Source organism: Diaphorina citri, unplaced genomic scaffold (assembly GCF_000475195.1).
Source record: "Diaphorina citri unplaced genomic scaffold, Diaci psyllid genome assembly version 1.1 scaffold1329, whole genome shotgun sequence".
Classification (NCBI taxonomy): domain Eukaryota; kingdom Metazoa; phylum Arthropoda; class Insecta; order Hemiptera; family Psyllidae; genus Diaphorina; species Diaphorina citri.
Genome location: NW_007378757.1, coordinates 63,030 through 89,317, shown reverse-complemented (window position 1 = coordinate 89,317; position 26,288 = coordinate 63,030). Strand labels below are relative to the sequence as shown.

General features: G+C 39.5%; 2 protein-coding genes across 6 annotated transcripts; one reads left to right on the top strand and one right to left on the bottom strand.

The window, feature by feature from the left end:
* Positions 1–410: 410 nt before the first annotated feature.
* Positions 411–20,794, bottom strand: LOC103515374. 2 transcript variants are annotated; one of them, XM_017446652.2, is made up of 4 exons: positions 20,663–20,794; positions 2,371–2,593; positions 1,683–1,847; positions 411–1,106 (listed from the first exon to the last, which is right to left on the bottom strand). In XM_017446652.2, the coding sequence occupies exons 2-4, from the start codon at positions 2,551–2,553 to the stop codon at positions 654–656; spliced, it is 801 nt and encodes a 266-aa protein (XP_017302141.1). In that variant the 5' UTR covers positions 2,554–2,593; positions 20,663–20,794; the 3' UTR covers positions 411–653. The 2 variants fall into 2 exon arrangements, with proteins under 2 accessions (XP_017302141.1, XP_008478536.1); XM_008480314.3 differs by lacking the exons at positions 411–1,106; positions 1,683–1,847; positions 2,371–2,593; positions 20,663–20,794 and adding exons at positions 10,325–10,852; positions 10,939–11,106; positions 11,696–11,860; positions 12,384–12,738.
* Positions 13,809–26,277, top strand: LOC103515375. Of its 4 annotated transcripts, none has more exons than XM_026828099.1 (4): positions 13,809–14,251; positions 23,599–23,961; positions 24,805–25,361; positions 25,948–26,277. In XM_026828099.1, the coding sequence occupies exons 1-3, from the start codon at positions 14,158–14,160 to the stop codon at positions 25,275–25,277; spliced, it is 930 nt and encodes a 309-aa protein (XP_026683900.1). In that variant the 5' UTR covers positions 13,809–14,157; the 3' UTR covers positions 25,278–25,361; positions 25,948–26,277. The 4 variants fall into 4 exon arrangements, with proteins under 4 accessions (XP_026683900.1, XP_026683899.1, XP_017302136.1 ...); XM_026828098.1 differs by lacking the exon at positions 25,948–26,277 and adding an exon at positions 25,421–25,761 and having other exon boundaries at positions 24,805–25,346; XM_017446647.2 differs by lacking the exon at positions 25,948–26,277 and adding an exon at positions 25,421–25,761 and having other exon boundaries at positions 14,184–14,251; positions 23,603–23,961; positions 24,805–25,346.
* Positions 26,278–26,288: the final 11 nt, after the last annotated feature.

Genomic DNA, 26,288 nt, shown 5'->3' with positions numbered 1-26,288 from the left:
GAGATTACCTACAATATTATGGAAAAACTTTGAACTACATCTTTCTGACTCCCTAGTCATATGAGTTCACGTGACGTGATGATAGTGTGTTTCTACTTTATGTGGCAGGGTTCTCCTGAAGTAGCTCTTCCCTAACAACATCAATGGTAATTGTTGGCCTTACGCTATAACGTACGAGTGCCCACCCGAAAATGTTGTTACGTTGCACCCAACCACTGATTTTTTTTTTTCACTCTGAACTTTGAAGATATTACCAGGGGGATCTTGAATGTTCCGAGACTTTGTGAGTTCCGAGACTTTGTGGAAAGTGCAAAATTGTTCTTTTAGTTGAAGTGTTGAAGGATTTATTGGTACGGCCTATAATGCATTTAAGCTCTAAAATCTAACTAACCAAAAAAAAAGAAGACAACTTTAAGAGATCATAACATTGGTAACTGATATGTTTGCACGAAAACGAAGCACATGATGAACATTTGCTTCGTTCTTATGCATAACAGTTCATAATATTGTCGTATGTACAAAGAAGATTACTCTATTAGTGGTCAATTACTTATGACTAAAGTCTTTCATCTGTCCTAATGTTCAAACATTTTACTTGTCTTTAATGCCCAAACATAAACTTGGTCCTAGTTCCAAAACACATTACCTTGGCCCTAGTGTCCAAACATATTCTCCCCTAGTTCCATCTTCTTCAAATCCGTCTCCCGTCCAATAATGAAAGGCCTCACCGAGTCATCTTTCTGCACATATATCCTATGGTCATCCACCCACACATTCTGGTAGCCCAACTCTCTCGCCTTCGCCCTAGTCTTGGTGAACAGGATCTTTTTCCTCGGCGCCAGATGATCGTTGAGGAAAATATTGGAATTTTTGTCACCCGGGATGTTAGGATCGATTTGCTGCGCCGTGAACCATTTCAGATCGTTCGTTCGGATGATTTTATCGTAGAAAGTTCGGTAGTCGTCGTCCAGGTGGTTTAGTTTGAGCAGCGCGGTTTTGTACGCGTTGAAGAATCGGTCGCGGATTTTACGGGACGTGAACCGAATGATGACGGGCTGCGCGCGCACGATGTCCTTGTCTAACTTGTTGGGGAGCACGCGACTTACCTGAGGAATGGGAGAAGGAGGAGTTGGTAAGTTAGAACAAGGAGTTAGTAAACAGGTCAGCCTGAGACTTAAAATCTACCTCCGTTTATTGTATAATTTCATTCATCTAAAGTCCTATCCTATCACCTAAAAGGGGAGCGTTTAGACTCCGTTTTATTTAATAAGACTCATGAAGCATTTTGTCCACTTCGAGGAGTCAAGACTTTTGGTTAATGAATTTGTGGAAAAAAAGCTCTCTTTCATTTTGATTAAAAAAAGAAAAGAAAAATAATGCGTCCAATAAACGGTACTTTATTGAAACAGCTGCAAAAAGGGGCTTTCTAATCATGAGCTGGCAGTCTAAATAAAATATTTTTTTTTTATTTTTTTAAAGAGGTTTGACAGAGGGAACTGTAACTGCTAGGGTCTTATCGTCCCGAAATCGAAGAAGAAAAACAGGATAGGAGGAAAGCCGGCCGTTCCGAGAACGAACATTATCCCATCAGGATAAAATCCGCCCCGGGCGGGAATCGAACACGCGGAATAAAATATTTGCAATAGTATTTGTAAATTTTCTAATCTCCAAGCGACACTTACCACACAAATATCCGTATCCTCGAGAGGCATATTGATCAGTTTGGCCAACCTGAACACAGTGCTCTCCAGGTTTTCGTTCTCTCGTTTGGGGAAGTTGCCCATTTCAATGTTGTCTCTTCTCTGGAACTCCTGGAGCATGTCCACTTGGTTCTCCAGATCCGCCACCTAGGGGTGTTATTATTTATTATTATTTTATTTCATTTAACTTACTTTCCGTGTCCACAAATGTCACCAATTTTAGATTTGGAATCTCCAGTGATTTGCCACATGAATTGCTTTCTCGTTTGCAAGTGCCAGATCATCCGGAGTGCATGTTTCATCTAACAATTCTTTCACAAGCTCAATAATCCTTGGGCTGAATCCTCCTCGCCTAAAACTCTAGCGAAAACAGCTCAAGTTTGTGTCGACTGAGAAGGAACAGCTCAATGACAATTCATTCTTAGATCTTCATTCTTCTTCTTTTTCTTCACCTTTTCTCGTGTGCAGAAGGGGTCGGTGTTTTTCGTCAGCCTCTCAATCAGCCCTAACTAGGGTGATTGCTTTGGGCTGACATTTGGTTTTGGCTACAAATTTCACGAGTGGATACCTTCGCAGCTTCGCATTCGACCTTTGCTATTCTTTATCAAGGGAAATTCAGGCATTCTTAGATCTTCATTGTTCTCATGAAATGTTCTTGTCCCATCCTTACCTTGTTCAGCATATCCTCGTGTTCTTGTGCCATGTTCTCCACCAGCTGATCCACATTGGCTAACTTCTCCTTGACGCGGTTCACAAGCTCAGGTACCTCCTGACCCGAAACTATTAGACTAGTTACTAAGAAGATACCCACTGTGACACTACATTTGGAAACCATATCGGACAACAACAACATATTGGATGCCCGATTGTTTCCGTTCTCGGATGCCCGATTCCTTTCGTTCGCTTATAAAATGTACTGTGTGTGGCTCAATGGACACTTGGCATGGTTGAGTCAGGCCTACACTCAAATTAGTGGTCGAACAAATTAGTGGATTATAGGGCACACGTCAGTTATTAGTGGAACTTTGACATGATGAGTAATTTACAAATTCATAATTTAGTTAAACGTATTCGACAACGATGCATAAATTAACTCCGATTTAAATTATTTGGTGAATCATAATTGTGGCACAATTTTTTTCGTGCTTTATTGTGTATGCAAGTGTCAAAATGTCAAAGACCCAGTTCAGTATTATCTGTCCACTGTCCCCAGAGTAGCTTTGCTAATTATAGTTTATTAATAGAATAGAAATTCTTGGTGGAAGATTCAGTAACTTTGTAAAGTTCCATACGAATTGTGAAAAATGAAATGACTCAAATACTCTTCACTTGGGTTGATAGGGGTTTTTATTTGAAGACAACAGACATGTTTCCCCCAGTGATCATCATCAGTGTACCCTGTTTATACTGCCAGAATGAGACTGAAAAGTCCCTTTACTCCCGCAGTCTAAACAAGGTCTTACGTATTTCGTACAGAATAGGTGTAAATTTTACAAATGAAAAAGCCTTTGCTTAAATAACAAAAAAGTTATCAAGAACTTTTTATTGGTCATAAGAAAATTCATAGATAATACCTAGGTAAATCTACTGAAGTTCGTAGATGATACAGATGGTTAAATCAAAGGGCTTCTTTAGTAACTAGCTAACCTCTAACTTTTCCAATGTTCATCTTTTCGTTTTTCTCTTAATTTTCCAGGACTAAAAATCACAAAAGCTAATAATTCAAACGAACTGAAAAAATACCCACTTTAAATTAAAACAAATGATCTTTCACCTCATGAAAATACTATAATCATATACATATGAATGAATCCGACGTGTAGTTAGTTATCTAAGGTTACCTAAAAAAAAAAAACTATCAAAATGAAATGCCTTCTCACGCGATCAAAATGATTTGGTGTATAATTAAGTGAAGTGCATTTTTAATTAAAAAATATTTGTGCTTTAAAAATTGATTCTAACTGAGACCATTTTGTTGAAAACTACCTCCAATTTCCTCGCACAATGACATCCCCTAGTCTTTGCAAAACCTTGGCATTCAGTTTGCGTAAATTGATCAAGGTAAGTTTTCAACAGAATTTGTTTAATAAATAGTCTAGTCTGGATAATTATCTTTATTTTTACAAATTAAAAATGGAATCGAGGTTTCCCTTTGAGGGAAGAGCTCAAAGAAAGCTTGCGGCATTCCCCCGCTGTAGCTAATCTTTTGCTTTAAATACATTATCGCTCTTCGTCGACGGACAGTTAAACATCAATCAGTATGTTTAAAACTCGAGGTTTGAACTTCTGGATTATACCTTATATAGCGTGAGTGCTTGGGATTAACACGTAGAAGTTCAGCAATAGTAGTCCTGAAAATTCTGCATCCGAAACTAGGCGGAACTATCCAACTCCTGATAACCCCCCTTTTTTATCTTGTGCTCTTATATGTTCGATCCCACGTCTGACACTCAGGTAGGTAGATAGGTACATCATTTACGAACTTGTCGAGTAGGTCACTAATAGGTGTTAGGGTAGTTACGTAACTCTGAGTAAGCGTATATAGGTCTATTCTAGATGATAATGATTCGATGTTAGCAATGATGTATATTTTAGGTAGCAGAATCGGAACTGTATCCTACTATTTTCCTCTCTCAGTGCCCCTTTTTTTTCTTGTTTTATTTTCGGATCCAAGGTCCTGAAATAGAAGCATAGGTAGATAGGTACATACATTAATACGTTAAACTTTTTATAGTAGGTAAATGGTAGGGTACGTAATCTGACGTAGGCGTAGGTACAGGTATACGTAGCGTAATGTCCTGTGTACATATAGGTAAATCTAGATATCGAGATCGACCTCGTGCCCCAAATGCCTTATCTCGTCAGACAATTTGTTTTCATTTGTAATTGCCTCCGCCAATCAAGAGCTCGTTATCAGCCATGTTTACTGTTTTTATTCTCTAAGCTTTTGCTGACTCAATGCGTGGGAGATTTACGAATTTACCCAGGTCAACAAAACATGTTTCTTTTTGGATCAAAAAATGAACCGGGCTTGATAAACAAAGTTGAGCGTGCACCGAATCTAAGAACGAGGAAAGTCTTCTTTTCGTAGATTCGTACCTACATATAAGCTTTTAGAATTCATTGATCTTTTAGGGCTGTTTGCCCTCCTAATACCTAAATGGTGGGTCCAGACTTGTGTGCAATGCAACGTGCAAAGGCAACGTGCAAAGCATTTGCATTGCACGTTGCACGTAAATCAAATCTGACGAATGCGAACGTTTTTCATGTATCCGAGAATTTTTATACCCGATACTCAACTAGTAATGGCCTATAGTAGGTACATTCATTTGCATTGCATTGCACGATGCTTTGCAAACCACGTCCAAACTAGTGCAACGCACATCAAAGACATTCGCCAGAAACCCGCCAACCCTCTCGGATACCCACAAACGTTTGGCTGCAATGTTCAAAAACTTTGCTGCAACTTTCTCAAACACGTCCAAACTACGAATTTCATTGCATTGCACGTTGCATTGCACAAGTCTGGACCCACATTAAGTCTCAAAGTGCGCTTTTTGTGTACGGAGTCAAGATGAAACTTAAGCAAGTCTTGCCTTTGTATGCAATGATGAAATCTTTTTTTTTTTGTTTTTTTTTTTTTTTTTTTTTTTTTTTAATACCTTTCTCCTTTCATCATGAAAACGTCCAAAAATGAGAGAGAAATAGAGAATACCTTACTGTTGTCCAAAATACATAATTAAGTGTCTCAAAAGTTAAGGAAAAAAAATCCATTTAGATCTTACCCACCATATTAGCATACGCATACGCTATGTATCTAAAGATAAATGGCAGGGCAGGGCTCAGAAATGGTAAATATTTCCCATTGTGTGCTATCTACTAGCTGTTTCCACTTGTCGCAAGCTTCATTCTGTTATGCTGTTTTTCCCCCCTCTCTAAATTCTCTTGACTTTTTCTGTTTCAGAATCAGAAAGACCAAATCAAAAATGTGAAACATCTGCACAAGTGGACCTCCTCCACATCACCCAAACTAAAATCATTCAAGGTAAGCTACCCGAAACAGAAAAGAAACAGAGCCAATGCCCAGTTTGACTTGTAACTCAGAGGACTAGGGTTCGAGTCCCATATATTTTCAGGACACACTCAGCTTTGTGAGCTTTTTCTTGGAGCATGCTCAGAATTAGGTACCATGTGACTGTAACATGATTTTTTAGACCCTAGGTACTGCCAATTTCAAATATTGAGATTCTCGAGGCAGCTTGTCGCCAAAAGGAGGGTTAATTTTTTTATTATTATTATTTTTTAAGAGGTTTGACAAAGGGAACTGTAACTGCTATGGTCTTATCGTCCCGAAATCGAAGAGAGAAGGAAGACAGGATAGGAGAAAGCCAGCCGTTCCGAGAACGAACATTATCCCATCAGGATAAAATCCGCCCCGGGCGGCAATCGAACCCGCGGCCTAGCGCTTACGAGGCAGACGCACTATACCAACTAAGCTAACTAGGCTGGCAGGGGAGGGTTAAACTCTAGTCACTTTTCGATCTTATTAGCAGTTATTACTTGAGAGCTTGAAACCTTAGCAGTTAGCTGCACAGTAACCTTAACCCTCTATCAAACGAAAACTACCCCCAAGTATAACAGCTCTTTTTCTGTTTCGCTCACTTACTTCCCTCCTTCTGGTGCCTGTTTCATTTACTTTCTGTTTCTTTCAAGATATTACCAGGGGGATCTTGAATGTTCCGAGACTTTGTGAGTTCCGAGACTTTGTGGAAAGTGCAAAATTGTTCTTTTAGTTGAAGTGTTGAAGGATTTATTGGTACGGCCTATAATGCATTTAAGCTCTAAAATCTAACTAACGAAAAAAAGAAGACAATTTTAAGAGATCATAACATTGGTAACTGATATGTTTGCACGAAAACGAAGCACATGATGAACATTTGCTTCGTTCTTATGCATAACAGTTCATAATATTGTCGTATGTACAAAGAAGATTACTCTATTAGTGGTCAATTACTTATCACTAAAGTCTTTCGTCTGCCCTAATGTTCAAACATTTTACTTGTCTTTAACGCCCAAACATAAACTTGGTCCTAGTTCCAAAACACATTACCTTGGCCCTAGTGTCCAAACATATTCTCCCCAAGTTCCATCTTCTTCAAATCCGTCTCCCGTCCAATAATGAAAGGCCTCACCGAGTCATCTTTCTGCACATATATCCTATGGTCATCCACCCACACATTCTGGTAGCCCAACTCTCTCGCCTTCGCCCTAGTCTTGGTGAACAGGATCTTTTTCCTCGGCGCCAGATGATCGTTGAGGAAAATATTGGAATTTTTGTCACCCGGGATGTTAGGATCGATTTGCTGCGCCGTGAACCATTTCAGATCGTTCGTTCGGATGATTTTATCGTAGAAAGTTCGGTAGTCGTCGTCCAGGTGGTTTAGTTTGAGCAGCGCGGTTTTGTACGCGTTGAAGAATCGGTCGCGGATTTTACGGGATGTGAACCGAATGATGACGGGCTGCGCGCGCACGATGTCCTTGTCTAACTTGTTGGGGAGGACGCGACTTACCTGAGGAATGGGAGAAGGAGGAGTTAGTAAGTTAATATGAGAACAAGGAACAAGGAGTTAGTAAACAGGTCAGCCTGAGACTTAAAATCTACCTCCGTTTATTGTAAAATTTCATTCATCTAAAGTCCTATCCTATCACCTAAAGGGGAGCGTTTAGACTCCGTTTTATTTAATAAGACTCATGAAGCATTTTGTCCACTTCGAGGAGTCAAGACTTTTGGTTAATAAATTTATGGGAAAAAAAGCTCTCATTCATTTTGATTAAAAAAAGAAAAGAAAAATAATGCGTCCAATTAACGATACTTTATTGAAACAGGTGCAAAAAGGGGCTTTCTAGTCATGATCTGGCAGTCTAAATAAAATATATTTTTTTTTTAAGAGGTTTGACAGAGGGAACTGTAACTTCTATAGTCTCTTCCTTTCCCTTCTTCTCTCTATTCTCCTGTTTCACCTCCTCTTCCTTTTCCTTCTTCTCTTTATTCTCCTGTTTCACCTCCTCTTCCCAGTTGTTCCATTGCTACGAAATAAAAACGGCGGTGGAACACTCATCTTTTTAAAACTACAAAATACACAGCAACCACTATACTGAGTTTAGTAATACCTACCTAGTACTTACCTTCTAGCATTATACAAAGCATAATGTAACAGAAAATTAAAATCACTTGATAGAAATGCAGTAAATTAGTACCTAACTGACGCAAGACTTCACATCTCCACAGTGTGATAGAGATAGAGTTCAACATGGATTTGATGTTTTACGTGTTGAGGAGACTTTGTAATTAATCATCTGTTAACCATGTGTTGTATCACGTGACTTACCATGTGTTTCGTCACCTATTCATGTGTCCAAAAGTTCATCTGTTTCGATTATCATGAATACATGTAAAGGCCTTGTATAGATGCTTTCCCAAAGGCTACTTATTTTTGGAGACTTTTCTCTCCTCCTCTTCCTTTTCCTTCTCTTTATTCTCCTGTTTCACCTCCTCTTCCTTTTCCTTCTTCTCTTTATTCTCCTGTTTCACCTCCTCTTCCTATTTCTTTTTCTTCTTCTCCCTCTACTCTGCCTCTTTCAACTTATTGTTTCATTACAAATTCTCACCAGTAAATTTAATGTTTTCTTCAAAACTGATCCGAAGGGCAAGGTAAACCTAGACCCTTGACAAATGGAGTGTGCCTGAAGACATGTGATGTGTTCCAATCTTCCAATCCTCTCGACCTCGACAATTCTACATATTTTGGGATGTCACAGAAATAGGAAGATGTTTTCCCAAGTCTGACCATTATCTGACCATTTTCCTGGTTTCCAGGTCTTTCTGGGACTCAGTTTTCAGAAAAACAAGACTAGGGGATTTCTAGACTTTTCTTATTCAAATCTCTCGGGCAAAGACGCTCACGTAACGTTTAGAGTAAACAGAAGCTAATCTTTTTAGTTATGCTCTGTTTAGTTATCAGTGAGGAGTCAAGTTTGTTTTCAAGGTAGTAGGTCTTATCCCCCATCTCGTGATGTCGTGGTCTACCTATGATCAGGAAATGACGTCAAAACAGAATCGTCGGAATATATGGGGTTCTAGTCTTTGTGATGGGCCAAAGGCATGCTACAGGTTTGGTGGGTCTGATGATAGACATGTTCGAAACTTTGGCCTGATGCTAGGCTTGTCCTAAACTTTAGTAGGTTTGACAGTTACCAAGTACCAAGCCTTAATCTTTAGTGTGATGGTAGCCATGCCCCAAAAGTTTTAGTGGTCTTCACTATAAAAGTCAGCTACAATGTTCTCGGAACGGCTGGCTTTCTCCTACCCTGTCTTCTCTCTTCGCTTTCGGGACGATAAGACCTTAGCAGTTTCAGTTCCTTCTATCAAACCTCTTTAAAAAAACTTAAACTGTTGGTGACAGGGTTCAACTCTTTCTCGCCTTCACAGCTGTTCTCTTCCTTCCTCTATCAAACTTTTTTTTCTTTTTTCTTACGATGATTCTACAACCGTAAAGTGAGGTTAGATTGCTCCAAAATTTAGTGATTTTTCAAAAACTACTACAACTTTTTTTATTATTTTCCCAGAAGTTTAACACTCTCACTCCTCTCGTCCACAGCTGTTCGAAGGCATGAAAGCGTACCGAGGTGTGGACGGCCACATCCGGATGTTTCGGCCGGAGATGAACATGGACCGCATGAATCAGTCCGCCCTCAGGGCCGGTCTGCCACAGTTTGATCCGGAAGAGATGATCCAATGTCTGAACAGGTTGATACAGATCGATCAGGAGTGGGTGCCGCACACTACCGCCGCTAGTCTGTACATTAGACCCACCCTCATTGGAACTGACGTAAGTTTTTATACCTTCTTATTTTTCTGGTTTGAAGTTTTATGGTTTTTTAAAGGTAGGAGCACACTACCATCACGCCACGTCACGTGAAATAGTAGTGTGGCTATCCTGAACGAGATTACCTACAATATTATGGAAAAACTTTGAACTACATCTTTCTGACTCCCTAGTCATATGAGTTCACGTGACGTGATGATAGTGTGTTTCTACTTTATGTGGCAGGGTTCTCCTGAAGTAGCTCTTCCCTAACAACATCAATGGTAATTGTTGGCCTTACGCTATAACGTACGAGTGCCCACCCGAAAATGTTGTTACGTTGCACCCAACCACTGATTTTTTTTTTTCACTCTGAACTTTGAAGATATTACCAGGGGGATCTTGAATGTTCCGAGACTTTGTGAGTTCCGAGACTTTGTGGAAAGTGCAAAATTGTTCTTTTAGTTGAAGTGTTGAAGGATTTATTGGTACGGCCTATAATGCATTTAAGCTCTAAAATCTAACTAACCAAAAAAAAAGAAGACAACTTTAAGAGATCATAACATTGGTAACTGATATGTTTGCACGAAAACGAAGCACATGATGAACATTTGCTTCGTTGTTATGCATAACAGTTCCTAATATTGTCGTATGTACAAAGAAGATTACTCTATTAGTGGTCAATTACTTATCACTAAAGTCTTTCGTCTGCCCTAATGTTCAAACATTTTACTTGTCTTTAACAAAAAAGAAGACAACTTTAAGAGATCATAACATTGGTAACTGATATGTTTGCACGAAAACGAAGCACATGATGAACATTTGCTTCGTTCTTATGCATAACAGTTCATAATATTGTCGTATGTACAAAGAAGATTACTCTATTAGTGGTCAATTACTTATGACTAAAGTCTTTCATCTGTCCTAATGTTCAAACATTTTACTTGTCTTTAATGCCCAAACATAAACTTGGTCCTAGTTCCAAAACACATTACCTTGGCCCTAGTGTCCAAACATATTCTCCCCTAGTTCCATCTTCTTCAAATCCGTCTCCCGTCCAATAATGAAAGGCCTCACCGAGTCATCTTTCTGCACATATATCCTATGGTCATCCACCCACACATTCTGGTAGCCCAACTCTCTCGCCTTCGCCCTAGTCTTGGTGAACAGGATCTTTTTCCTCGGCGCCAGATGATCGTTGAGGAAAATATTGGAATTTTTGTCACCCGGGATGTTAGGATCGATTTGCTGCGCCGTGAACCATTTCAGATCGTTCGTTCGGATGATTTTATCGTAGAAAGTTCGGTAGTCGTCGTCCAGGTGGTTTAGTTTGAGCAGCGCGGTTTTGTACGCGTTGAAGAATCGGTCACGATTTTATCGTAGAAAGTTCGGTAGTCGTCGTCCAGGTGGTTTAGTTTGAGCAGCGCGGTTTTGTACGCGTTGAAGAATCGGTCGCGGATTTTACGGGATGTGAACCGAATGATGACGGGCTGCGCGCGCACGATGTCCTTGTCTAACTTGTTGGGGAGGACGCGACTTACCTGAGGAATGGGAGAAGGAGGAGTTAGTAAGTTAATATGAGAACAAGGAACAAGGAGTTAGTAAACAGGTCAGCCTGAGACTTAAAATCTACCTCCGTTTATTGTAAAATTTCATTCATCTAAAGTCCTATCCTATCACCTAAAAGGGGAGCGTTTAGACTCTATTTTATTTAATAAGACTCATGAAGCATTTTGTCCACTTCGAGGAGTCAAGACTTTTGGTTAATGAATTTGTGGAAAAAAAGCTCTCTTTCATTTTGATTAAAAAAAGAAAAGAAAAATAATGCGTCCAATAAACGGTACTTTATTGAAACAGCTGCAAAAAGGGGCTTTCTAATCATGAGCTGGCAGTCTAAATAAAATATTTTTTTTTTATTTTTTTAAAGAGGTTTGACAGAGGGAACTGTAACTGCTAGGGTCTTATCGTCCCGAAATCGAAGAAGAAAAACAGGATAGGAGGAAAGCCGGCCGTTCCGAGAACGAACATTATCCCATCAGGATAAAATCCGCCCCGGGCGGGAATCGAACACGCGGAATAAAATATTTGCAATAGTATTTGTAAATTTTCTAATCTCCAAGCGACACTTACCACACAAATATCCGTATCCTCGAGAGGCATATTGATCAGTTTGGCCAACCTGAACACAGTGCTCTCCAGGTTTTCGTTCTCTCGTTTGGGGAAGTTGCCCATTTCAATGTTGTCTCTTCTCTGGAACTCCTGGAGCATGTCCACTTGGTTCTCCAGATCCGCCACCTAGGGGTGTTATTATTTATTATTATTTTATTTCATTTAACTTACTTTCCGTGTCCACAAATGTCACCAATTTTAGATTTGGAATCTCCAGTGATTTGCCACATGAATTGCTTTCTCGTTTGCAAGTGCCAGATCATCCGGAGTGCATGTTTCATCTAACAATTCTTTCACAAGCTCAATAATCCTTGGGCTGAATCCTCCTCGCCTAAAACTCTAGCGAAAACAGCTCAAGTTTGTGTCGACTGAGAAGGAACAGCTCAATGACAATTCATTCTTAGATCTTCATTCTTCTTCTTTTTCTTCACCTTTTCTCGTGTGCAGAAGGGGTCGGTGTTTTTCGTCAGCCTCTCAATCAGCCCTAACTAGGGTGATTGCTTTGGGCTGACATTTGGTTTTGGCTACAAATTTCACGAGTGGATACCTTCGCAGCTTCGCATTCGACCTTTGCTATTCTTTATCAAGGGAAATTCAGGCATTCTTAGATCTTCATTGTTCTCATGAAATGTTCTTGTCCCATCCTTACCTTGTTCAGCATATCCTCGTGTTCTTGTGCCATGTTCTCCACCAGCTGATCCACATTGGCTAACTTCTCCTTGACGCGGTTCACAAGCTCAGGTACCTCCTGACCCGAAACTATTAGACTAGTTACTAAGAAGATACCCACTGTGACACTACATTTGGAAACCATATCGGACAACAACAACATATTGGATGCCCGATTGTTTCCGTTCTCGGATGCCCGATTCCTTTCGTTCGCTTATAAAATGTACTGTGTGTGGCTCAATGGACACTTGGCATGGTTGAGTTTCCGTGACGAGGCATGGACAACTATTGTCCGTCCTTGTTGAAGCGTCCTGATTGTTTCTTGATTGCACCGATAAGATGTTTCGTCGTTCGTGTTTTTCTACCATTCGTTTCTTGGGTTCATTGGTTGATGTTGAAAAACATTGGTAGTAATAAACAAAGTTTTGCGAATGGGTATACCTGTCAGTCATTATTGATTGTTAATTAACAAATAAATAGAGCTTGTTGAAATATGTTATTCACACATACAATTGAATAGGTAAAGATTCAACCAGCTTAAGTACCTCTGTCTGAGATATAATGTTGGACTTATTACTTGTAATCCAGAGAGTTTGTTCGTGTTTTTCTACCATTCGTTTCTTGGGTTCATTGGTTGATGTTGAAAAACATTGGTAGTAATAAACAAAGTTTTGCGAATGGGTGTACAGTCATTATTGATTGTTAATTAACTTACAAATAAATAGAGCTTGTTGAAATATGTTATTCACACATACAATTGAATAGGTAAAGATTCAACCAGCCAAAGTACCTCTGTCTGAGATATAATGTTGGACTTATTGCTTGTAATCCAGAGAGTTCGAGTAGGTATCAAAAACGATATGTAAACTTAGGAGCATCATTTCAAGGTGGACATTTGTAAAAGCTTTGCTTGAACAAATTCATACCTTCCACAATACCAAAAGATAGATCATGGGTGGGGTTAAAAGCAATGATATTATCGATTACTTATTCAATGCCAATTTAGCAGTTCGGGGTTTCCTCTTGGTAAAAGTCAAATTTCAATACACCCCACATACCTTAATTAGCGCAGAGAGTTTTCAGTTAATCCAGAGTGCAAGACATACTGGCTTGTTTAAATCAAATGGGTTCGTCAAAGAAAACCCTTGACATCGTGCTAACTCTCGGTGCTAACCCTTGACACCGGGCTGGGATTGAACCCACGCCCTCCTGTTTACCAGGCGAGCGCCTTGACCACTACATCACCGAGGCATGTAATGTAATTTATGTAGTTGCATCACATTCAACACAATATCCCCATCAACCGTATGGTGTCAATATGCCAACTATGAAAACCATTCAATAAGTCAAGTATGTCTAAATGTCTATAATTTATATGTTGCATCACATTCAACACAATATCCCCATCAACCGTATGGTGTCAATATGCCAACTATGAAAACCATTCAATAAGTCAAGTATGTCTATAATTCATATGGTGAGAAATTAGTTCAGCGTCCATTCAATAACAAACATCATTCACTACATATTCTTGACCAGGAGCTGATCAGGCCTGCTTTCCATACAAAAACTTCACACATTACAAAACCTTGATCGTTGCTATCAAAGTTTTTTTGCAAAACTTAGAACTTACACTTCAAATTTGAAGTGCAGAGTTGTACAGTTGTTTTCAGGAAGCCCATCTCTTCATCGCATCGTAATTATGTGAAATTTAATCGAAGAGAAAATTAAGTGAAGTAAAATAAAGTGAAACCATGACTAGATCTTTGTTTGTATCGAGTGTTTTCGTTGTGTGTCTTCGTGTGTGGAACTGCGGGGCATATATTGAAGATTATGGCCTACTGGCGGGTAAGAACATCAAAAAATAACAAAAATAATAGTAATAATTAGATCAAATAAAGGGAAAAAGCTCTATTACTCGTATATCACTTAAGACGCGGTGTACTCTAGTGAAACCCGTACATAAGGTTAACACAGAGCAGTGCACATTGATGAAACCGAGTTTCATGAAACTCATTGTGCATTGACTGATAAAATGCGTTCCTTTAAACGCGTTTCTCCAGTGTGCACGCACCTAAGGGGGCAGGATCGTAGGACTTGAGATTTGAGTGATCATTCCTATATTCTGGAGAATCTTACATAGAAAGGAAGTTTCCTGGACAAAATTTGGTTCGCTGAACGAGATTACCTACAATATTATGGAAAAACTTTGAACTACATCTTTCTGACTCCCTAGTCATATGAGTTCACGTGACGTGATGATAGTGTGTTTCTACTTTATGTGGCAGGGTTCTCCTGAAGTAGCTCTTCCCTAACAACATCAATGGTTCGGTAGTTGTTGGCCTTATTGTAGGTTATGTAAGGTTAATGATTCCTAAAATGAAATTCTTTCACCTGAACTCTTTCCGCGTATGCTGTTAGATTCTTTTTGCGTTCTTTCTATTTGGTTTTTTCAACCATGGTCTGTTTTTTTTTTTTTTTTTTTTTTTTCCTCTCTGAACTTTGAAGATATTACCAGGGGGATCTCGAATGTTCCGAGACTTTGGGGGAAGTGCAAAATTGTTCTTTTGGTTGAAGGATTTATTGGTACGGCCTATAATGCATTTAAGCTCTAAAATCTAACTAACGAAAAAAAGAAGACAACTTTAAGAGATCATAACATTGGTAACTGATATGTTTGCACGAAAACGAAGCACATGATGAACATTTGCTTCGTTCTTATGCATAACAGTTCATAATATTGTCGTATGTACAAAGAAGATTACTCTATTAGTGGTCAATTACTTATCACTAAAGTCTTTCATCTGTCCTAATGAGTTGTTCCATTGCTACGAAATAAAAACGGCGGTGGAACACTCATCTTTTTAAAACTACAAAATACACAGCAACCACTATACTGAGTTAAGTAATACCTACCTAGTACTTACCTTATAGCATTATACAAAGCATAATGTAACATAAAATTAAAATCACTTGATAGAAATGCAGTAAACTGACGCAAGACTTCACATCTCCACAGTGTGATAGTTCAACATGGATTTGATGTTTTACGTGTTGAGGAGACTTTGTAATTAATCATCTGTTAACCATGTGTTGTATCACGTGACTTACCGAGAAGGAAGACAGGATAGGAGGAAAGCCGGCCGTTCCGAGAACGAACATTATCCCATCAGGATAAAATCCGCCCCGGGCGGGAATCGAACACGCGGAATAAAATATTTGCAATAGTATTTGTAAATTTTCTAATCTCCAAGCGACACTTACCACACAAATATCCGTATCCTCGAGAGGCATATTGATCTACCTACCATGTGTTTCGTCACCTGTTCATGTGTCCAAAAGTTCATCTGTTTCAATTATCATGAATACATGTAATGGCCTTGTAGATGCTTTCCCAAAGGCTACTTATTTTTGGAGATTTTTCTCTCCTCCTTCTCCTTCTCCTCCTCTTCCTTTTCCTTCTTCTCTTTATTCTCCTGTTTCACCTCCTCTTCCTCTTCCTATTTCTTTTTCTTCTTCCCCCTCTATTCTGCCTTTTTCAACTTATTGTTTCATTACAAATTCTCATCAGTAAATTTAATGTTTTCTTCAAAACTGATCCCAAGAGCAAGGTAAACCTAGAGACCTAGACCCTTGACAAATGGAGTGTGCCTGAAGGCCTGTGATGTGTTCCAATCTTCCAATCCACTCGACCTCGACAATTCTACATATTTTGGGATTTCACTGAAATAGAAAGATGTTTTCCCAAGTCATTATATCTGACCATTTTCCTGGTTTCCAGGTCTTTCTGGGACTCAGTTTTCAGAAAAACAAGACTAGGGGATTTCTAGACTTTTCTTATTCAAATCTCTCGGGCAAAGACGCTCACGTAACGTTTAGAGTAAACAGAAGCTAATCTTTTTAGTTATGCTCTGTTTAGTTATCAGTGAGGAGTCAAGTTTGTTTTCAAGGTAGTAGGTCTTATCCCCCATCTCGTGATGTCGTGGTCTACCTATGATCAGGAAATGACGTCAAAACAGAATCGTCGGAATATATGGGGTTCTAGTCTTTGTGATGGGCCAAAGGCATGCTACAGGTTTGGTGGGTCTGATGATAGACATGTTCGAAACTTTGGCCTGATGCTAGGCTTGTCCTAAACTTTAGTAGGTTTGACAGTTACCGAGCCCTAATTTTTAGTGTGATGGTAGCTATGCCCCAAAAACTAGTCTTTGTGATGGGCCAAAGGCATGCTACAGGTTTGGTGGGTCTGATGATAGACATGTTCGAAACTTTGGCCTGATGCTAGGCTTTTCCGATAAGACCTTAGCATTTTTAGTTCCCTCTATCAAACCTCTTTAAAAAAAACTTAAACTGTTGGTGACAGGGTTCAACTCTTTCTCGCCTTCACAGCTGTTCTCTTCCTTCCTCTATCAAACTTTTTTTTCTTTTTTCTTACGATGATTCTACAACCGTAAAGTGAGGTTAGATTGCTCCAAAATTTAGTGATTTTTCAAAAACTACTACAACTTTTTTTATTATTTTCCCAGAAGTTTAACACTCTCACTCCTCTCGTCCACAGCTGTTCGAAGGCATGAAAGCGTACCGAGGTGTGGACGGCCACATCCGGATGTTTCGGCCGGAGATGAACATGGACCGCATGAATCGGTCCGCCCTCAGGGCCGGTCTGCCGCAGTTTGATCCGGAAGAGATGATCCAATGTCTGAACAGGTTGATACAGATCGATCAGGAGTGGGTGCCGCACACTACCGCCGCTAGTCTGTACATTAGACCCACCCTCATTGGAACTGACGTAAGTTTTTATACCTTCTTATTTTTCTGGTTTGAAGTTTTATGGTTTTTTAAAGGTAGGAGCACACTACCATCACGCCACGTCACGTGAAATAGTAGTGTGGCTATCCTGAACGAGATTACCTACAATATTATGGAAAAACTTTGAACTACATCTTTCTGACTCCCTAGTCATAAGAGTGTATTTCTACTTAATGTGGCAGGGTTCTCCTGAAGTAGCTCTTCCCTGACAACATCAATGGTTCGGTAATTGTTGGCCTTACGATATAACGTACGATTGCCCACCCGAAAATGTTGTTGCATTGCACCCAACCACTGTTTTTTTTTTTTTTTTTTTTTTTTTTTTTTTTTTTTTTTTTAATACCTTTCTCCTTTCATCATGAAAACGTCCAAAAATGAGAGAGAAATAGAGAATACCTTACTGTTGTCCAAAATACATAATTAAGTGTCTCAAAAGTTAAGGAAAAAAAATCCATTTAGATCTTATGCAATGATGGAAATCTGAAAAAGTTTTTTGTTTTTTGTTTTTGTTTTTTTTTTAGTTTTTTTTTTAATACCTTTCTCCTTTCATCATGAAAACGTCCAAAAATGAGAGAGAAATAGGGAATACCTTACTGTCGTCCAAAATGCATAATTAAGTGCCTCAAAAGTTAGGGGAAAAAAATTCCATTTAGATGTTAATGTTACCCACTATATTTATTAGCATACGCATACGCTATGTAGGTATCTAAAGATAAATGGCAGGGCAGGGCTCAGAAATGGTAAATATTTCCCATTGTGTGCTATCTACTACTGAACGAGATTACCTACAATATTATGGAAAAACTTTGAACTACATCTTTCTGACTCCCTAGTCATATGAGTTCACGTGACGTGATGACAGTGTGTTTCTACTTTATGTGGCAGGGTTCTCCTGAAGTAGCTCTTCCCTAACAACATCAATGGTAATTGTTGGCCTTACGCTATAACGTACGAGTGCCCACCCGAAAATGTTGTTACGTTGCACCCAACCACTGATTTTTTTTTTTCACTCTGAACTTTGAAGATATTACCAGGGGGATCTTGAATGTTCCGAGACTTTGTGAGTTCCGAGACTTTGTGGAAAGTGCAAAATTGTTCTTTTAGTTGAAGTGTTGAAGGATTTATTGGTACGGCCTATAATGCATTTAAGCTCTAAAATCTAACTAACCAACAAAAATGTGAAACATCTGCACAAGTGGACCTCCTCCACATCACCCAAACTAAAAACATTCAAGGTAAGTTAACAGAAAAGAAACAGAGCCAATGCCCAGTTTGACTTGTAACTCAGAGGAATAGGGTTCGAGTCCCATATATATTTTCAGCACACACTCAGCTTTGTGAGCTATTTCTTGGAGCTTGCTCAGAAGTAGGTGCCATGTGACTGTAACGTTGCTGAAAATATATATGGGACTCGAACCCTAGTCCTCTGAGTTACAAGTCAAACTGGGCATTGGCTCTGTTTCTTTTCTGTTTCGGGTAACTTACCTTGAATGTTTTTAGTTTGGGTGATGTGGAGGAGGTCCACTTGTGCAGATGTTTCACATTTTTGATTTGGTCTTTCTGATTCTGAAACAGAAAAAGTCAAGAGAATTTAGAGAGGGGGGAAAAACAGCATAACAGAATGAAGCTTGCGACAAGTGGAAACAGTACTCGTTTTTCGATTGCAAATATTTCAACGGGTTACTTTCTGGTGTTCTCGTGTTGAGCCAGCACCTAAATGGGAAGTATTGTGTCTCTTCTCGCCCATCTGATGAGAGGCATACTACGGGATGGGCATGCTACGACACAGGCCACAAGCGTCTAATGTAGCAGTTGTTCCATTGCTACGAAATAAAAACGGCGGTGGAACACTCATCTTTTTAAAACTACAAAATACACAGCAACCACTATACTGAGTTAAGTAATACCTACCTAGTACTTACCTTATAGCATTATACAAAGCATAATGTAACATAAAATTAAAATCACTTGATAGAAATGCAGTAAACTGACGCAAGACTTCACATCTCCACAGTGTGATAGTTCAACATGGATTTGATGTTTTACGTGTTGAGGAGACTTTGTAATTAATCATCTGTTAACCATGTGTTGTATCACGTGACTTACCTACCATGTGTTTCGTCACCTGTTCATGTGTCCAAAAGTTCATCTGTTTCAATTATCATGAATACATGTAATGGCCTTGTAGATGATTTCCCAAAGGCTACTTATTTTTGGAGACTTTTCTCTCCTCCTCTTCCTTTTCCTTCTCTCTATTCTCCTGTTTCACCTCCTCTTCCTTTTCCTTCTCTTTATTCTCCTGTTTCACCTCCTCTTCCTTTTCCTTCTTCTCTTTATTCTCCTGTTTCACCTCCTCTCCATATTGATAAGTTTGGCCAACCTGAACACAGTGCTCTCTAGGTTTTCGTTCTCTCGTTTGGGGAAGTTGCCCATTTCAATGTTGTCTCTTCTCTGGAACTCCTGGAGCATGTCCACTTGGTTCTCCAGATCCGCCACCTAGGGGTGTTATTATTTATTATTATTTTATTTCATCTAACTTACATTCCGTGTCCTCAAAAGTCACCAACTTTAGATTTGGAATCTCCAGTGATTTGCCACATGAATAATTCAAACGAGAAAGCATTTATTGCTTTCTCGTTTGCAAGTGCCAGATCATCCGGAGTGCATGTTTCATCTAACAATTCTTTCACAAGCTCAATAATCCTTGGGCTGAATCCTCCTCGCCTAAAACTCTAGCGAAAACAGCTCAAGTTTATGTCGACTGAGAAGGAACAGCTCAATGACAATTCATTCTTAGATCTTCATTCTTCTTCTTTTTCTTCACCTTTTCTCGTGTGCAGAAGGAGTCGGTGTTTTTCGTCAGCCTCTCAATCGGCCCTAACTAGGGTGATTGCTTTGGGCTGACATTTGGTTTTGGCTACAAATTTTACGAGTGGATACTGTCGACTGAGAAGGAACAGCTCAATGACAATTCATTCTTAGATCTTCATTCTTCTTCTTTTTCTTCACCTTTTCTCGTGTGCAGAAGGGGTCGGTGTTTTTTGTCAGCCTCTCAATCAGCCCTAACTAGGGTGATTGCTTTGGGCTGACATTTGGTTTTGGCTACAAATTTCACGAGTGGATACCTTCGCAGCTTCGCATTCGACCTTTGCTATTCTTTATCAAGGGAAATTCAGGCATTCTTAGATCTTCATTGTTCTCATGAAATGTTCTTGTCCCATTCTTACCTTGTTCAGCATATCCTCGTGTTCTTGTGCCATGTTCTCCACCAGCTGATCCACATTGGCTAACTTCTCCTTGACGCGGTTCACAAGCTCAGGTACCTCCTGACCCGAAACTATTAGACTAGTTACTAAGAAGATACCCACTGTGACACTACATTTGGAAACCATATCGGACAACAACAACATATTGGATGCCCGATTGTTTCCGTTCTCGGATGCCCGATTCCTTTCGTTCGCTTATAAAATGTACTGTGTGTGGCTCAATGGACACTTGGCATGGTTGAGTTTCCGTGACGAGGCATGGACAACTATTGTCCGTCCTTGTTGAAGCGTCCTGATTGTTTCTTGATTGCACCGATAAGATGTTTCGTCGTTCGTGTTTTTCTACCATTCGTTTCTTGGGTTCATTGGTTGATGTTGAAAAACATTGGTAGTAATAAACAAAGTTTTGCGAATAGGTGTACCTGTCAGTCATTATTGATTGTTAATTAACTTACAAATAAATAGAGATTGTTGAAATATGTTATTCACACATACAATTGAATAGGTAAAGATTCAACCAGCCTAAGTACCTCTGTCTGAGATATAATGTTGGACTTATTGCTTGTAATCCAGAGAGTTCGAGTAGGTTCCAAAAACTATATGTAAACTTAGGAGCATAATTCCAAGGTGGACATTTGTAAAAGCTTTGCTTGAACAAATTCGTACCTTCCACAATACCAAAAGATAGATCATGGGTGGGGTTAAAAGCAATGATATTATCGATTACTTATTCTATGCCAATTTATCAGTTCGGGGTTACCTCTTGGTAAAAGTCAAATTTCAATACACCCCACATACCTTACGTAGTTTCCTTGCATCACATTCAACACAATATCCCCATCAACCGTATGGTGTCAATATGCCAACTATGAAAACCATTCAATAAGTCAAGTACATATGTCTATAATTCATATAATCGCATGGCTCTAGTGCTTGGTCCGGTGTCAACATTGGCCTTATCTGACCACTCAATCTACTGGACCGAGTCGACATAGTAGACATCGTACTGAGGACTAAGACAGCGCCTTAACCACTACATCACCGAGGCATGTAATGTAATGCTCGATCTTAGCGCAGAGAGTTTTCAGTTAATCCAGAGTGCAAGACACACTGGCTTGTTTAAATCAAATGGGTGACGTCAAAGAAAACCCTTGACACCGTGCTAACTCTCGGTACTAACCCTTGACACCGTGCTAAGATTGGCATTGGCCATCAAAGGTTTGATAGAGGGAACTGTAACAATGTAGGTGTTGTCCCGAAATCAGAGAGGAGGAAGACAGGATAGGAAAAGGAATAAGAAGCAGGAAGCGTGCCGGTAGGAATCCTGGCTTCGCGTTGCGTAGCATCGGGCGACTTCGGTGTCGAAAAACTGAGGCCAGCCACTATCAGGTAGACCTGAAAAGGTCCGTCTGTCAGGTCTACCTGATTGGGTTGCTATGATCGTTGAAAGTAACCAAATGGGGGAAACATTGGATTATTTTGGTGTCACCAAGAGAAACCTATTTAATTCAATAAACTACTGTTTTCAACGATTACTAACCTTATTCATGCTTCTATTGACTGTTTCTATCGAGGCTATCTGATGGCCATCTGAAAAGGTCTGTCTGTCAGGTCTACCTGATACTGATACCCGATGACCACACACACTATCAAGTAGACCTGACACATTCACACATTACAAAACCTTGATTGTTGCTATCAAAGTTTTTTTGCAAAACTTAGAACTTACACTTCAAATTTGAAGTGCAGAGTTGTAAGGTTGTTTCCAGGAAGCCCATCTCTTCATCGCATCGTAATTATGTGAAATTTAATCGAAGAGAAAATTAAGTGAAGTTAGGTGAAGTAAAATAAAGTGAAACCATGACTAGATCTTTGTTTGTATCGAGTGTTTTCGTTGTGTGTCTTCGTGTGTGGAACTGCGGGGCATATGTTGAAGACTATGGCCTACTGGCGGGTAAGAATATCAAAAATAATAGTAATAATTAGATCAAATAAAGGGAAAAAAGCTCTATTACTCGTATATCACTTAAGGCGCGGTGTACTCTAGTGAAACCCGTACATAAGGTTAACACAGAGCAGTGCACATTGATGAAACCGGGTTTCATGAAACTTATTGTGCATTGACTGATAAAATGCGTTCCTTTAAACGCGTTTCTCCAGTGTGCACGCACCTAAGGAGGCAGGATCGTAGGACTTGAGATTTGAGTGATCATTCCTATATTCTGGAGAATCTTACATAGAAAGGAAGTTTCCTGGACAAAATTTGGTTCCGATCAGTCCTTCGTGGGTTTCAATAACTTCCAAACAGTAAGTTTGGTTTTGATAAAATTTGGCAAACATGTTTGACACATTTAAAAAATAGGAAAGTTAGAACATGAAACGATTCTTCCCCTGAAGAATATTCAGTGTTCTTTTTAGATTTTTTCTTGTTCTTACCCGTTAAAGTGTAACATTGTCTTTTATGCCCTCTAACATGATATCTTCAACAAAATCTATGTAACTCAAAAACAATTTATGTAACCCTAAATAACATCAAATATGATTTGTGTAAACCTAAATAATATACACTTGAATCAAGTAAGTGATTCGCCCAAAATCAGTCCCGCCATGGATGCTATAAAGGCGTTGAACGATCTGATGGCTGCCTACAGAAAAAATATTACGCTAGACAATGCTACCATCGTCGACCATTTGAAGAAATTCGATGCCAAACTGTCCCTGCTTGAAATCAAATCGAACAACTTGTGGCAAATGAAAGTCGAACTGAAGAAGGACATGGACTGGTGGATCCATCAGTTCATTATGCCCGCGCAGGCAGATTATGATGTCGCCAGTGTAGATATATTCAACATCCCGGATGAATTTCACGAGGATGCCCTCAATATTGTTATGAATATTGGAAATCAAATAGGATACCCAGTCTCCCCGAAAATGATCCAAGGTAAGCAGACCCTGTCCGCACTTGCTAAACCTCTTTGACATGAAAATGGCAATAGTACTGGTTAACCCTCAAACATGATATCTTCAACAAAATCTATGTAACTCAAAAACAATTTATGTAACCCTAAATAACATCAAATATGATTTGTGTAAATCTAAATAATATACACTTGAATCAAGTAAGTGATTCGCCCAAAATCAGTCCCGCCATGGATGCTATAAAGGCATTGAACGATCTGATGGCTGTCTACAGAAAAAACATTACGCTAGACAATGCTACCATAGTCGACCATTTGAAGAAATTCGATGCCAAACTGTCCCTGCTTGAAATCAAATCGAACAACTTGTGGCAAATGAAAGTCGAACTGAAGAAGGACATGGACTGGTGGATCCATCAGTTCATTATGCCCGCGCAGGCAGATTATGATGTCGCCAGTGTAGATATATTCAACATCCCGGATGAATTTCACGAGGATGCCCTCAATATTGTTATGAATATTGGAAATCAAATAGGATACCCAGTCTCCCCGAAAATGATACGAGGTAAGCACCCTGTCCGCACTTGCTAAACCTCTTTGACATAAAAATGGCAATAGTACTGGTTACCAATTTATGTAACCCTAAATAACATCAAATATGATTTGTGTAAACCTAAATAATATACACTTGAATCAAGTAAGTGATTCGCCCAAAACTAGTCCCGCCATGGATGCTATAAAGGCGTTGAACGATCTGATGGCTGCCTACAGAAAAAACATTACGCTACACAATGCTACCATCGTCGACCATTTGAAGAAATTCGATGCCAAACTGTCCCTGCTTGAAATCAAATCGAACAACTTGTGGCAAATGAAAGTCGAACTGAGGAAGGACATGGACTGGTGGATCCATCAGTTCATTATGCCCGCGCAGGCAGATTATGATGTCGCCAGTGTAGATATATTCAACATCCCGGATGAATTTCACGAGGATGCCCTCAATATTGTTATGAATATTGGAAATCAAATAGGATACCCAGTCTCCCCGAAAATGATCCAAGGTAAGCAGACCCTGTCCGCACTTGCTAAACCTCTTTGACATAAAAATGGCAATAGTACTGGTTAAGCTGATTCTTTTAGGACACAATTTTTATAGGATACCTTTATAAGTGAGCTGTACAGTGTACACCATTAAGGTGTAAGTCAAAACAATAAGTATACTTTGAAATTTTCTCAGCCCAGCGGATGTACATAGGTTTTTCCATCAGTAGTTAATTATAATTTTGTACAGCGTGAAAGTTTCTATTTACCTGTTGATATAAAAGGACTGCCTGTCCTACGTCAACAGTCTACATAAAGCCTTACACTTAGTATACTAATTGAACCCGGTATCCTTCTCATTTTCAAGATATCTACAGCGAAACCCTACGACGGAAAAACACCAACGAATTTCCATGGAGCAAAACGCTGGTGGTTCGATTCCGCAAAGTGACCTACAAGTGGGAGTTCCTCCGTGCCTATCGCAAGTTCATCACTATCTTGATCAACGCAGGGTCTGCCGAGAGACGTAAAATCCCCAAGCGTCACAATCACATCCAGGTGCAACACGTCGTGTCTCACGTCGGAATGCGTGACAAAACCCCCAATGAACGATATAGATACATCTTCCTGGATGACCATATTGGACCTTTTGTACGACGGCTGTATCGGCAAGTGTCCAAACATTGTGAAGCCCACTCCATCCCCTATCTGTGGGTGAACAACTCCAAGATCTACGTGCGGAAAAAGAAATCCGACCCGGCCATTCGTATTAAGAAGTTAAGTCACATGCACATGATCAAAAGTTTGTTCAAGAAATACACGAAGCATCGGGAGGACTGAACACGTATCCTTGTCTCTTGATCATTTCATGGCGAAGTGCTTTGATGTTGTTGCAGTAGCAGCGGGTAGGTAGTAAATGTTAAATTGTCTCTTGATCATTTCATGGCGAAGTGCTTTGATGTTGTTGCAGTAGCAGCGGGTAGTAAATGTTAACGCCAAACTCACACAACTTCGCTCCAGGTTCAGCAAACTCCTTAACTTCTACTTATCCAGACTCGACTCGAACATCAAAGATGAGTGTCCACTATGATCCGGAGCCCCACAAGTGCTTTGATGTTCATTTCATCAAGGAACATTTGCTTGTTGACTTTTGGATGTGGATTTAAATTTCAATTTGAAGAAAAGGAACTCATTTTCTTGATATTTGACCACCATCTAAGGATTATTGTGCAAAATGTCTTGGATTTTTTAACACACATCAGGAGGAAGATGGTCACATAAATTGTAAATAAAGAACGCACATGTAATTTTTCATCTTCTATGACACGACTTGTGTTTTTAATGACGTAGCATCATACCTGTTAGAATTTAGTATGAAGTGACACTATAGCTCATCCCTATAGGCAATTTACCCTAAAAAAATTAGTCCACTTGTACTAATTGTCTCTTGATCATTTCATGGCGAAGTGCTTTGATGTTGTTGCAGTAGCAGCGGGTAGTAAATGTTAACGCCAAACTCACACAACTTCGCTCCAGGTTCAGCAAACTCCTTAACTTCTACTTATCCAGACTCGACTCGAACATCAAAGATGAGTGTCCACTATGATCCGGAGCCCCACAAGTGCTTTGATGTTCATTTCATCAAGGAACATTTGCTTGTTGACTTTTGGATGTGGATTTAAATTTCAATTTGAAGAAAAGGAACTCATTTTCTTGATATTTGACCACCATCTAAGGATTATTGTGCAAAATGTCTTGGATTTTTTAACACACATCAGGAGGAAGATGGTCACATAAATTGTAAATAAAGAACGCACATGTAATTTTTCATCTTCTATGACACGACTTGTG

Excerpts from the sequence above, each read along its gene's own strand:
- LOC103515374 (XM_017446652.2), bottom strand. The coding sequence starts at position 2,553 with ATGTTGTTGTTGTCCGATATGGTTTCCAAATGTAGTGTCACAGTGGGT. Across the intron at positions 1,848-2,370 it reads ACGAGGATATGCTGAACAAG|GTGGCGGATCTGGAGAACCA; the intron begins GTAAGGATGGGA and ends TAACACCCCTAG. Across the intron at positions 1,107-1,682 it reads AGGATACGGATATTTGTGTG|GTAAGTCGCGTGCTCCCCAA; the intron begins GTAAGTGTCGCT and ends CCCATTCCTCAG.
- LOC103515375 (XM_026828099.1), top strand. The coding sequence starts at position 14,158 with ATGACTAGATCTTTGTTTGTATCGAGTGTTTTCGTTGTGTGTCTTCGT. Across the intron at positions 14,252-23,598 it reads AGATTATGGCCTACTGGCGG|TAAGTGATTCGCCCAAAATC; the intron begins GTAAGAACATCA and ends ACTTGAATCAAG. Across the intron at positions 23,962-24,804 it reads CTCCCCGAAAATGATACGAG|ATATCTACAGCGAAACCCTA; the intron begins GTAAGCACCCTG and ends CTCATTTTCAAG.